Consider the following 13,313-nt stretch of genomic DNA (forward strand, 5'->3'; position numbering starts at 1 on the left):
AGTATGCAATCTGACGCTGTCAACTTCCCGCCCTGCTCCGGATGATGTGGTTTATGGTCTGTGTTCTTCCTGGCTAGGATCAGGGTTGGGGAAAGGCTCATACAGTACTGTTACTGCTGGTCTGGGTCTTGGTTGGGTAATGTGCTGTTCTGTTTCCTCTCAGGTGGTTTCATGTGGCGTGTGAGAGGCAGGCTGGGGGGGACCCTGAAACCCCCAAACAGGACGGTTACATCTGCACCGGCTGTGAACAGGAACAGGGGATCGAGATCGAGATCGATCTGGGCGACACCCAGGCCAGCCCCACCCACGCCCAGGCCAGCCCCACCCACGCCCAGGCCAGCCCCACCCACGCCCAGGCCAGCCCCACCCACGCCCAGGCCAGCCCCACCCACACCCAGGCCAGCCCCACCCATGTCAGCCCCACCCACACCCAGGCCAGCCCCACCCACACCCAGGCCAGCCCCACCCACACCCAGGCCAGCCCCACCCACGCCCAGGCCAGCCCCACCCACACCCAGGCCAGCCCCACCCACACCCAGGCCAGCCCCACCCACACCCAGGCCAGCCCCACCCACACCCAGGCCAGCCCCACCCACACCCAGGCCAGCCCCACCCACACCCAGGCCAGCCCCACCCACGCCCAGGCCAGCCCCACCCACACCCAGGCCAGCCCCACCCACACCCAGGCCAGCCCCACCCATGCCCAGGCCAGCCCCACCCATGTCAGCCCCACCCACACCCACGTCAGCCCCACCCACATCCACGTCAGCCCCACCCACACCCAGGGCAGCCCGACCTATGTCAGCCCCACCCATACCCACGTCAGCCCCACCCATGCCCACGTCAGCCCCACCCATGCCCACGTCAGCCCCACCCATATCCAGGCCAGCCCCATCCACATCCAGGGCAGCCTCACCCACGCCCAGGCCAGCCCCACCCACGCCAGCCCCACCCATACCCACGTCAGCCCCACCCACACCCACATCGAGGGCAGCCCCACTCACGTCCACGTCAGCCCCACCCACACCCAAGTCAGCCCCACCCACATCCAGGCCAGCTCCTCCCACATCCAGGCCAGCCCCACTCACATCCAAGGCAGCCCCACCCACACCCAGGCCAGCCCCATCTACATCCAGGCCAGCCCCGCCCACATCCAGGTCAGCCCCTCCCACATCCAGGGCAGCCCCACTCACATCCAAGGCAGCCCCACCCACGCCCAGGCCAGCCCCACCTACATCCAGGCCAGCCCCAGCCAGACGCAGGCCATCTTGACCCAGGAGGCCACTGAACCAGAAACAGATCCCCCTATAGGTAACTACCTATCCCTGCATGTTGTTAAACGGGTAGATGGCTACCTGGTAGTAACAGCTATAACATTGATTTGGTGGATATCGGTGCGGCTGTGATGCGGTCATAACCGTTCCAATATTCTAGATATGGCACTCCCTGGAGCAGGGGTCTCCAACCTTTTTTCGTCCGAGAGCTACTTTGAAAATGTTTTAAGTGGCCGAGAGCTACTCATATCTTATTACTTACATTCATTCTCATAACGTATCAATACACTCAGAGATTCTTCACTAGCATGCTGTTTCAAATGTCAACGTGTAAGCTCACTATAGTAGTAGCAGTGTATTCTGTATCCATACATCAATGTATCACATCACCTCCATTCACTATCAAAAGCGTATCATTGTATGGTCCACATGTGTGTAATAAGTGCATTCACCTTTTCTAGTCTTTTCAGTCAGAAAACATTAGTATTTTTTTTCTTCTTTTGTCTCTTTCAAAAAAAAATGTGCATGTGTGTAATAATTACAGTTAGGTTAGTTGGATACACTCCAGCATTCACTCATTCCTACACTTGAGATGAATGTCACTGCATGGAGTCTACAAGAGTTGTGTATGCTGGAGTGTATCCACTTAGGTTCACTCTTATAGAGTCATTTAAATGCTCATCTGTCGGTCTTGTTCAGAAGTAGTAGATTTCATTACATTCATATCAGAAAAATCTGATTCTCAAAGGCATGTAGAGCCAAATAAAGCAAATACTTTCAGGGCTGCTTGGTGAATATTCTTATAGTTGCTTGGGTCTACCAGGCTCCAGAAATGTTGTGAATGTAGCTGGACATTATTCTGGAGCTTTATAACCTCCATCTCCATTTCTCCAGGCTTGACACTGAACAGTTCAGCTATCTGCTCTCAGTGTTTCCGTTGGTTGCTGCCTTGCGGGGGGTGGCATGGACTGTGGCATATGTTGTCTTCACTACCTGTCTACTTTCTCACCTGGTTCTTGCTCTCTCTCTCTGGTGTGCCGACACCATCCTGCTCTCTCTCCTTCTCTCCCTCTCTATCCTCCTCTCTCCCTCTTTTGCTGTCAACCAAAAGGCAAACATAACAACCAGAGTATGTATAATTAAATTTAAGGTATAAATTGATCCATATCAATTCATAACATAATTCGAATTGAATATTGGGTTGCTGAAAAATAATCTATAGAAAACAGACATTTTCAATGAGTGAGGGTTTGTTCCAATGCTTCAATCCACCAATTACCATAAAGCCCAATTCTAGCAGAATAAGAAAGATTGTATATCTACTTTAAGTAAAATAATAAAGTGCTTCCAGTTAGCTCTTTTGCTGGCATGTGTGCAGCAGACTAGCTCATCTCATCACCTCTGAGCTAGCTAGCTAGTTCTTTCACACTATTCACACCATGGAACTATAATCAGACACTAGTCACAATAATAACAACCTTTCTCTGTCAGAACACTCAGCAAGTATATTTGCTAACGTTTCAACTTGCTTACTTTCATCTGCAGACATCTCACCCTGCAAAAACTCTTGTGTCTCGCGCGCGCACACTTGCGCAAAAAGTATATATTCTCCAGCGCTGGTACAGCGCGAAGTGAAGTGTGGAGATAGGTCTGGCTATGCAAGACTACTGGCGGACTAATGTTACCAACGAGCTCATGGGCTTGCCACTCGCTGTATAAGCTACACTGCCTTGCTAACACCGAACTCTGCTTTAGCTCAGTAGTAGTAGTCTTCGCTACAACGTATCACGTGACGACGTGTTGACAGACGGTAGCAATTTGATTGACAGCTGATATATTTTTTTGTGTTGGAGGGGGTGGGGACATCAGTATGGGATTGAAATTGGAAAAGGTTTCCAGGGTGAATTTATTTGTTGTCGTTTTTTGGGGGAAGGCAGCATCTTTTTTACCAGTAGCTCGCGAGCGACGTGTTGGAGACCCGTGTTTTAAAGGGACCTTCATGGTAAATAGCGCTATTTTTAGAACTTGCCCTACGGGCGACTCAGGTGGTCTCTGCGGGCGACCAGGTGCCCGTGGGCACCGTGTTGGCTACCCCTGCCCTGGAGTGTGTTCAGAACATAAAATGTACTTCATGGTCTACAAGCCAAGGTGTCTGGTCAGCCAAATTCGTCAGTCTTCTTTATCTTCTGTCCACCAGATGTCGTCATGGCAGTGACTGAAAAGGAGGTGCAGCAGGAGGAGCAGGCCTGTACCAGCCCTCTGGAGCAGCAGGACGTGCAGCTGGAGGTGCAGCAGGAGGAGCAGGCCTGTACCAGTCCTCTGGAGCAGCAGCAGGAGGTGCAGCAGGAGGAGCAGCAGGAGGAGCAGGCCTGTACCAGTCCTCTGGAGCAGCAGCAGGAGGTGCAGCAGGAGGTGCAGCAGGAGGAGCAGGCCTGTACCAGTCCTCTGGAGCAGCAGCAGGAGGTGCAGCATGAGGAGAAGGCCTGTACCAGCCCTCTGGAGCAGCAGGAGGTGCAGCAGGAGGTGCAGCAGGAGGAGCAGGCCTGTACCAGCCCTCTGGAGCAGCAGCAGGAGATGCAGCATGAGGAGCAGGCCTGTACCAGCCCTCTGGAGGAGGAGGGTGTGCAGCAGGGTGTGCAGCAGGGTGTGCAGCAGGAGGTGCAGCAGGAGGTGCAGCAGGAGGTGCAGCAGGAGGTGCAGCAGGGTGTGCAGCAGGAGGTGCAGCAGGAAGTGCAGCAGGAGGTGCAGCAGGAAGTGCTGCAGGAGGTGCAGGCCTGTACCAGCCCTCTAGAGCAGCAGGAGTTGCAGCAGGAGGAGCAACAGGAAGTGAAAACCTGTACCAGCCCGCTAGAGGAGGAGGAAAGTGTGCAGCAGGAGTTGCAGCAGGAGGTACATGCCTGTACCAGAACTCGAGAGGAGGAAGAGGTGGTGGTGCAGCACTTGGAGGAGAAGGTGCAGCAGGAAGTGCAGCAGCAGGAGGAGCCGGCCTGTACCAGCCCTCTGGAGGAGGAGGAAGGTGTGCAGGAGGAGCCGGCCGGTACCAGCCCTCTGGAGGAGGAGGAAGGTGTGCAGGAGGAGCCGGCCGGTACCAGCCCTCTGGAGGAGGAGGAAGGTGTGCAGGAGGAGGTGCATGCCTGTGCCAGAACTCTCGAAGAGGAAGAAGTGGTGGTGCGGCAGGAAGTGGAGTCCGTCTCCCAACAGTCTCCATCAGGTACAGTGACAACGGGCACATTCCAGGTCCATGTAATTGCAGTGGCCTGATAAATCTCACAACAAATTTGCCGATCTTATGCTGGCTTCGGAAAGTATTCAGACCTTTTCACTTTTTTTTTTCCGAAATTTTTTTTGGGCCATCAATCCACACACAATACCCCGTAATGACCAAGCGAAAACAAGATTTTAGAACTGTTATACAAAAAGGTCAAAATACTTATGTAAATTAGGTATTTATTTTTGTATTGCATTTTTTTATACATTTGCAGACATTTCTTAAAAGTTGTTTTCGCTTTGACATTATGGGGTATTGTGTGTGGATTGATGGCAAAAAAAGAAAGAAATCCATTTTAAATGTAGGACAACAAAATGTGGAAAAAGTGAAGGGGTCTGAATACTTTCCGAAGTCACTGCATTCCATTTTGTGGGACTGAGTGATACTTCACCATGTTAGATTTGGTAAAAAAATGTATCTGAACTTATCCTTTAAAGGACATTCACATGATAAGCAAGAACGTCATTACGCCGGGCGAGCCATTGTTTTTCAATGAAGGAAGTGGCTGCGCTTCCTAATCAGCTGTTTTCCAAGTTTGAGGTCGAGAGTTCAAATGATGCCACTTATCATGTGAATGGCCTATTAGGCTCTGATATCTGGCAGTTGGTTTTGAGAGGTAATTTGGATGCGCTTGCCATAAATGTCACTTATGAGACTGCAATATTGATTTGTTTTTATTGTGTAATCATGATTAAGAAGCCCTTATCTGATTGGTTGCCTCTCTGTCCCAGGTGCTGCCCAGGTGATCCAGGTGACTGTCACCCTGACAGAAGATTCCAGATCGCCCCAGACGGAGGGGTCTATAGCCACTGTCTCCTCCATCTCTTCCCAGGATCCTGCTGCACTTGGGGACGATGAGCAGGAACTGGAATTAACCAATGAATCTGAAGCAGAAAAGGGGCCTGTGCCAGCGGAGACATTTCCTATTGATGTAGAAGAGGAGACTCAATCAGAGGACTCCAAAAATACTTTAACCATGCCCACCAAAGAGATATTCCACGAGCCTTTGGAGGACACTAGAGAAGAGGAGCCTTTAGAGGATGCACCCTCAGAACTGGCCTCTACTGAGGATGCACCCTTAGAACTGGACTCTACTGAGGATGCCCCCGTAGAACTGGCCTCTACTGAGGATGCACCCTTAGAACTGGCCTCTACTGAGGAGGCTTCAGCATCGACCTCTACCGAGGAGGCTGCTCCTTTAGAACTGGCCTCTACTGAGGAGGCTGCTCCTTTAGAACTGGCCTCTACTGAGGAGGCTGCTCCTTTAGAACTGGCCTCTACTGAGGAGGCTGCTCCCTTAGAACTGGCCTCTACTGAGGAGGCTGCTCCTTTAGAACTGGCCTCTACTGAGGAGGCTGCTCCCTTAGAACTGGCCTCTACTGAGGAGGCTGCTCCCTTAGAACTGGCCTCTACCGAGGAGGCTGCTCCTTTAGAACTGGCCTCTACCGAGGAGGCTGCTCCTTTAGAACTGGCCTCTACCGAGGAGGCTGCTCCTTTAGAACTGGCCTCTACTGAGGAGGCTGCTCCTTTAGAACTGGCCTCTACTGAGGAGGCTGCTCCCTTAGAACTGGCCTCTACTGAGGAGGCTGCTCCCTTAGAACTGGCCTCTACTGGGGAGGCTGCTCCCTTAGAACTGGCCTCTACTGAGGAGGCTGCTCCTTTAGAACTGGCCTCTACTGAGGAGGCTGCTCCTTTAGAACTGGCCTCTACTGAGGAGGCTGCTCCTTTAGAACTGGCCTCTACTGAGGAGGCTGCTCCTTTAGAACTGGCCTCTACTGAGGAGGCTGCTCCTTTAGAACTGGCCTCTACTGAGGAGGCTGCTCCTTTAGAACTGGCCTCTACTGAGGAGGCTGCTCCTTTAGAACTGGCCTCTACTGAGGAGGCATCAGCACCGGCCTCTACTGAGGAGGCTGCTCCCTTAGAACTGGCCTCTACTGAGGAGGCTGCTCCCTTAGAACTGGCCTCTACTGAGGAGTCTGCTCCTTTAGAACTGGCCTCTACTGAGGAGGCTGCTCCTTTAGAACTGGCCTCTACTGAGGAGGCTGCTCCTTTAGAATGGGCCTCTATCGAAGAGGTTGTTTCTTCAGAACTGGTTTCTACCGAGGAGGCTTCAGAACTGAACTTTACTGAGGAGTCTGCTCCTTCTGAGCTGGTTTCTTCTGAGGCTGCGATTGTTCTTGAGCCGATGTTGGAGGAGCAGGACGCAGTCATGGAGAAAGAAGAGAGGGAGGACGAGGAGGTGCTTGAAGAGGAGTGCACAGCAGAGACTGATACCAGACCTGCCAATCACCACAGCTTGTGGAGAGGAGACGACCAAGACCCCCAGCCCTCCCCTGGAATACCCCCTGAGCTCCCACTCGAGCTCACTTATTTTTCTCCAGATGCCTCCCCCAGGGAGGACATTTTTTCCCCCAGAGAGGTCAACCCTCCCCGGGTTCGGGTCCAGATTCCACAGGCTCAGTCCCAGGTCCACTCTGGATACAGCGCCAGTGTGCCTCCCAGTACCGTTATCCCCTTCACCCCCAAGATTGGCATGGGAAAGCCTGCCATCTCCAAGAGACGGTTCTCCCCAGCAAGGCCCAGAGTGAAGCAGGTTAGTCTCGTTCTGATTCCTTTATCAAAAACCCTGTCACTCAGAACTCAGTTGTATGGGTTGAAGCTCTTAGCTGGCTCTTCAAGAAGATGTTTTACTCTCCAAGAAGGTTTGTAGTTCTATAATTTATAGTTCCGTAAGGCACCTGGCTCTATCGTGTATAGTTCTTAGACTTTTGGCTCTATAAGGTCTTGCTCTGTGACGTCTCGACTCTCGATCCATCCATGCTTTCTTCTACTGTTCCAGAGGGTTCCCTACTTTAGGTAGTTAGTCTTGCAGAGAATATCTACTGCTCCTCTATGTATATGATCCACACTCCTCTCCTCCCATCCTCTTCTCTCTTCCTCCCCCTGGAAGTATTCCCTCATTCAACCCCTTGTTGTATGTCTCAGTCACACTGGTTAGTGTCAGTGTGAAATGTGTGTTTTATTTGATGTTGAGTGCAGTGAAGGAGGGAGGTTGGGGGTGTGCTTGTGTGCGCGCCTGTGTGTGAGTATGTGTTGGAGATGTTTTAATTCAGAAAGGAGCTCATTGAAGCGCGAAGGACACCTCAAACATTTCTGTTGTGCCGAGGGAAGAGAGAGTATGAAGGAACTAGGGAGAAGGGTGCATGCCGCCTGTACCTATTAATGGACACTCTACTTGGTATATCGAGAAGGAACTCAACTTGAGAGAGCAACAGCTACAAAAAAGCCTAGCCTAACCCCCCGAGTTCTGCTTTTTTTTTCTCTGGAGAAGTTGATAATGATAGTTTCAAATATGGGCTGCAGCGAGCAGGGATGTGGTTAAACTGTACCCTTTGGTGTCACCTACCCCCAATATGTCAGCCAATCTGCACAGAACCTGTGTCGACTGGTCTGTACTGGTCCATCACTGAACCTCCTTCATTTACTGGCATGGCCGTTAGCATTGCATGATTACATTTCTTCTTTTCACTTTGAATTAAAGGGGCAATCTGGGATTGGTCCATCCATTTTCAGACTTTTAACTTTATATACATTTGATTCTTAGAAAGTTATTCTAGTTAGTTAGATCTAGGGATGTAGCGATGCACAAATCTGTGAAGATTCAAATCGGTGAGATTTGAAATGAATCGCGATATTTGTTTCGGACAATGCGAGGAATATGGACGTTGCAGTGAGAGAGGCTGGGCTAGAACCACATAATATCACCATATTATCCACGTAAATTGTATATCCACGTGAGTGTATGGTTACATCCCTAGTTAGAACTTAGAAATGCTTCATGAGCTTAGTTCAGCTGTTTTACCCCATACAATGCTGTATAGTACTTGATTAAAACGATCATGTTGATCTCATGGATGATCAGTCCTTGCATCCACATGTCTGTCTATGAATTTGAGTAGTTCTCCAGCCTGATCCCTCAGCTGTTTACCAAACAAAGTGCCAGGGCAACGGCCGCTTTGTTATCGTTTGAATCCCAGATTGCCCCTTTTTAATGCATTCAACTCATATTCCCTATACCCCTTGCACCCTTCTTCCCTTTCTACCATTACTCCCTATCCCCTTGCAACCTTGTTCAAAATATATATATTTTTTTTCTTCCAAGTTCATGTTTTTGAATATAGAAACTTGCATATGTCTCACACTGAAGGGAATGCTATTTGTATTGTGATAGTGCTTCACGTAAGCATGGAGGTTTGGGCTAAATCTACACATGAGAAGGGAAGGAGAACACCGGAGGAAAAGAGAGGGTGGAAAGCCAACCCACAGCTGCTACAGTTTTTATTATTAATGGCTCTCAAATGATTTCACTTTATAAAACAGACAAAAAGGAAATCCCTGGCAGTGACTCTGTTATTTAGGCCTTTTCTGATGTATGGTGTTGATTAGGTTGTTAAACAAGCTAGGCCTAAACGCTCCCAGTGACAATTTAATATGCAATTCCCCTGACGATGGTAGCCGTGGTAATATGGGGCAACGTGTCACCGCGCTGACATCATCAACACTTTAATTTGTGAACACGCCAATAATCAATGGTGTAGCCATGACAACCGAACTGACACTGTGGGGTAGCGGTGCGGTTGAACAGACGTAGCGAGTAGCAACAGCATCTCGTCTCCAGTAAAGTGTGACATCACAGACACTGCTCTTTGACCTTTGTGTAGTAGACAGGTGAAAACATCTAGAAAGTCTTCTCCACTTGCTGTGTTTTATAGATGATTAAATAAATAGCCTTCTTGTATGATTTGTCCCAAACCTCTCTATGTCTGAGCTGTGCTGTGGTTTCTGCCTGCCTGTCTGTCATAACATTTCTTTATTTGACATCGTGGCTGTTGCATTTATGTTCCTGCATCTTATTCCCGTCAACCTGTCAGGGAGCATGGTGTAACCGCAGGGCGATAAGTCCCCCCTCCTGGTCCCTGGACCCCCTAGATGGGGAGTGGGACGAGCCTAAAACTAGGCAGCTACAGGAGGCATCCGTCTGGAGCACAAGAGTGGTAAATAGAACCCCCCCGCCCCAAACCCCCCTTTCACTGATGTTCTCAACCCTAACCCCCCCCCCCTTTCACTGATGTTACCATCCCCTATCCCCCCCTTTCAGTTAGTGACTTTGATCGGTCAGGTGGGGACAGGTTAGTTAAAGTCACCCCAAAATGTCACAAGCAAATCAAGTGGGGGACCATTGTTGCCTGGGGAAGAGGGAATCTAATCTTATGGCCAAGGTGGCAGGAGGATTCAACAGTTGTAGGAAAGGTCTTTTTTGTCTTCAGACAGGGTATCCGCGGTGTCTTGAAAAGTATTAAAAGTTGATTAATCAATTTTGGGAAAATCCAGACCCTTAATAAGTATTCAAAAGTTATCACGATTTTATGAGGTCTTGAATTGTGTAGGTATTTTTCTGAATTAGACTCTGTCCAAAGAGTTTGAGTCCTAAAAACGTTTAGTAAAAGTTCGTGAATTTATTGGTTTTTATTCAAAAACAAAGATGAACCGGAAATTGTATGATAGTGGTCTAGTCCAGCGTTTCTCAACCGGGGTGCCGCGGGCACACTGGGGCGCCGCCTGGCGTCTTCAGGGGTGCCGTCAAATAATTATATATTCTGACGTTCATATGAATGAATGAATGAATCTATAAATAATATATAATATAATAATAAATATGTATATAAATAAATAAATGCAATACATCATCAAAATCTGTCTCGCGCGCCCCTTTCCCATGTCACAATGCCAATACCGGGTTCAGCGTAAGGTCAGTGTGTCTGCAATTAGCCTGCATTGTTTTTTCATTTACCGCGCAAAGACATTTTCAAGAGCAATGAACAAGCAAACAAGCAGAATCATGGAACATGACAAACTGACAACAGATCATCCATCACAAGCTAGCAAGGATGCTGAATATTTTGTTCGGATGAAAAGTCACCATAGCCGTCCAGAACAGGTAATGATGAAGTGCGCCAAAGTTTCAGAGAAAGCATTGGAGGCTAGTTACCTCGTAGACGAAATTGTTGCTAAGGCGAAGAAGCCACACACTATAGCCGAGTCCGTAATATTGCCAGCATGCACAGTAATAGTTAATAACATGCTAGGCCCACAAGCTGCAAAAGAGATAGCAAAGGTCCCGCTGTCTGACTGTACAATTGGAAGGCAAATCAATGACATGTAAAAGGGTCCTATGTTCCCCGCTCCCGAAAAAGGGTCCGATCGGGCAGGGCAGTCTCGCTCGCCGGCAGAGTGTGGAGGTGGTTGTTCTGTATGGATGATCGGTGACATTATTCTCTCGTCCGACTTCGGAAGCTAAGCAGGGTTGGAAAGTTCAGGAAATAATGCACGGTTTCGTTTTCATGCAATGAATTTAATACATCCAGACAAGGTCATGCGCGCAGCGGGAGAGAGAGAGACGCATTTTCTGGCTTAATAACTCTGCATCCCCGGTGTTTACGTTGAATGGACTGGATAGGTGTTTCCAATCAAATGTGGGAATATGAAAATGTATGTGTTCCATAAATTCCCGCGTTTGTTCGGTCACTGTGTCATGTTTATACAGCACGGTTACGTGCCTGATGCCTTTGATGCACACTTGCCTTTTTCACTCCCTCCTCTCTCTCTCTCAATAATAATAATTATTACAACTTTTATTTGTATCAATAGCCGCCGAGGGCGTGTGTGTGTGTATGGGGCTGTCTGGGTGATGCAGTGTCGTTTTTGAATATTTATATTTTAGACTGGGGTGCCTTGAGATTTTATCGACTTTTGAAGGGTGCCGTGACTGAAAAAAGGTTGAGAAACGCTGGTAGTCTATTGCAAACTAAAACTGTTAAGTTAAAGGTGTCACTGATGTAAACGGTTACAGCTCGAAGTGGCGGTGAGGTCTGGAAAAATATTGACAATGTCTTTAAAAAGTATTTGAAAGGTATTGAAATTAACCTCAAGATTCCTGTATATACCCTGTCAGAGTTATGTCATTTTGCCAACCACCACCAGGGAACCCCACAGGGAGGGGGTGGGGTGGAGGGGGGTTGGTGGTGGTGGTGGTGGTGGTGGTGTTGTGTCCACGGGGATTAAATAAACATTGATATAATGTTGTCTCTGTCTCTCTCCCTCTTTCTGCACTTTCCACCTATCTTCCCGTGGCTCTCTGTCGCTGGCTCTCAGGGTCGAGGGTCAGGCTTCCCAGGCAGGAGGAGGCCCAGGGGGGCGGGGCTGTCTGGACGAGGGGGGCGGGGACGCTCCAGAACCAAGACTGACAACAGCCTTGCTTTGACACCTGGGGTACGAGCCCTCCATCCGTCCATCCATCCATCTGTCTATTAATCTATCAACCCCCCCCACCACTTCCTACCCTTCCTCCCTCCTCCTCTGCATATATGAATAATACAGTGTCTAAATGTGTTTAGCTTGGCTCTGAGGCTCTCGTCAACTAGAGAGTAGTGAGCACTCAAGCTCTGGGACTAGTTTGGTGTGAGAGAGGGATGGGAGGGGGGACTAATGCTTCTTTTACACAGTGAAAAGCTGGGCACTCACTGACATTATTTTGCAACCACTCTGCATAAGTAACGGGACAGTGAAGCATTTATTCTTCTTTTGATTTTATACTCCAGACATTTTTATTTTAAATCAAGCAGTTACAATGAGGTTAGATAAAAATAGATTCTCAGCTTTTAATTTATGATATTTGTGTACATACTGTATTGGTTTCATCATTTAGAAATTAGACAGCTTTTTATACGTAGTCCCGCTATTTCAACTACCAAAAGTATTGGGACAATTGGCTTGACAGGTGTTTCTGGTTAGTCAGTTGTGTTCCGTCATGTCATTTGTGCAAGGAAGAGAGCTGTCACTAGTCTAGTGTTGATTCTTCTAGGCTTTGCATTTGCTTTTGGAGTCTGCTTTTAGTGTTTGTCAACATGAGGACCAAAGAGACGTCAATGAAAGTCAAGGAAGCTATTATTAGGCAAAAAAATTATGAAAAAACAGATCAGGAACACTTTGCAGGAAGTAAGTGTGAATGTGTCAGAGACTACCAGCTGCAGAAAACACCACCAGACAAACTGCAGAGGCTTCACTGCAAGGTGCAAACCACTACGGTAGTTATCCTCAAAAAGGATGGTCAGGTTACAGTTGGCTAAAAAGCCTGCAGAGTTCTGGAAAAAGGTCTTGTTGACAGATAAGATTAATATTATTATGTACCAGTGTGATTTGTCTTAATTAAGGTGACTATGTATACAGTATATCTCAAAAGTGAGTACACCCTTTAGATTTTTGCAAATATTCTGTTATATCCTTTCAGGGGATAACATTATCCTACTGAAACTTTGATATAACTTAAAGTAGTCAGTGTGCTGCTTGAATAACAGTATAGATTTATTGTCCTTTGAAAATTACTCAGTACACAGCTGTTAATGTCTAAACAGCTGGCAACAAAAGTGAGTACACCCCATAGTGAACATGTCCTAATTGTGCCCAATGATGTTGTTTTCCCGCCCTGGTGTCATGTGACTCGTTAGTGTTACAAGGATTCAGGTGTAAATGATAAGCAGGGCTGTTAAATTTGGTGTTTTGGGCACAATTCTCTCTGAATGCTGGACAACATGGCACCTCATGGCAAGGAACTCTCTGAGCATATTATTTTTTATATATTTGCAAAAATCTAAAGGGTGTACTCACTTTTGAGATATACTGTATAATGTGTTGCCATTTCAAAATGATGAAAC

At 48.2% G+C, this 13,313-nt stretch overlaps 1 protein-coding gene across 1 annotated transcript in view; it reads left to right on the forward strand.

Moving 5' to 3' along the window:
- LOC308168838 (histone-lysine N-methyltransferase 2C-like) overlaps positions 1-13,313 on the forward strand; it is a 69,897-nt gene that overhangs the window by 19,153 nt on the left and 37,431 nt on the right. Inside the window, exons 11-15 of the mRNA XM_080543482.1 lie at positions 164-1,311; positions 3,472-4,485; positions 5,274-7,135; positions 9,474-9,596; positions 11,755-11,871. Of these exons, the coding sequence (XP_080399608.1) occupies positions 164-1,311; positions 3,472-4,485; positions 5,274-7,135; positions 9,474-9,596; positions 11,755-11,871 (4,264 nt within the window). The remainder of the gene's footprint in view (positions 1-163; positions 1,312-3,471; positions 4,486-5,273; positions 7,136-9,473; positions 9,597-11,754; positions 11,872-13,313) is intronic.

This window comes from Nansenia antarctica (assembly GCF_963989245.1).
Source record: "Nansenia antarctica genome assembly, chromosome: 12".
Lineage (NCBI taxonomy): Eukaryota > Metazoa > Chordata > Actinopteri > Argentiniformes > Microstomatidae > Nansenia > Nansenia antarctica.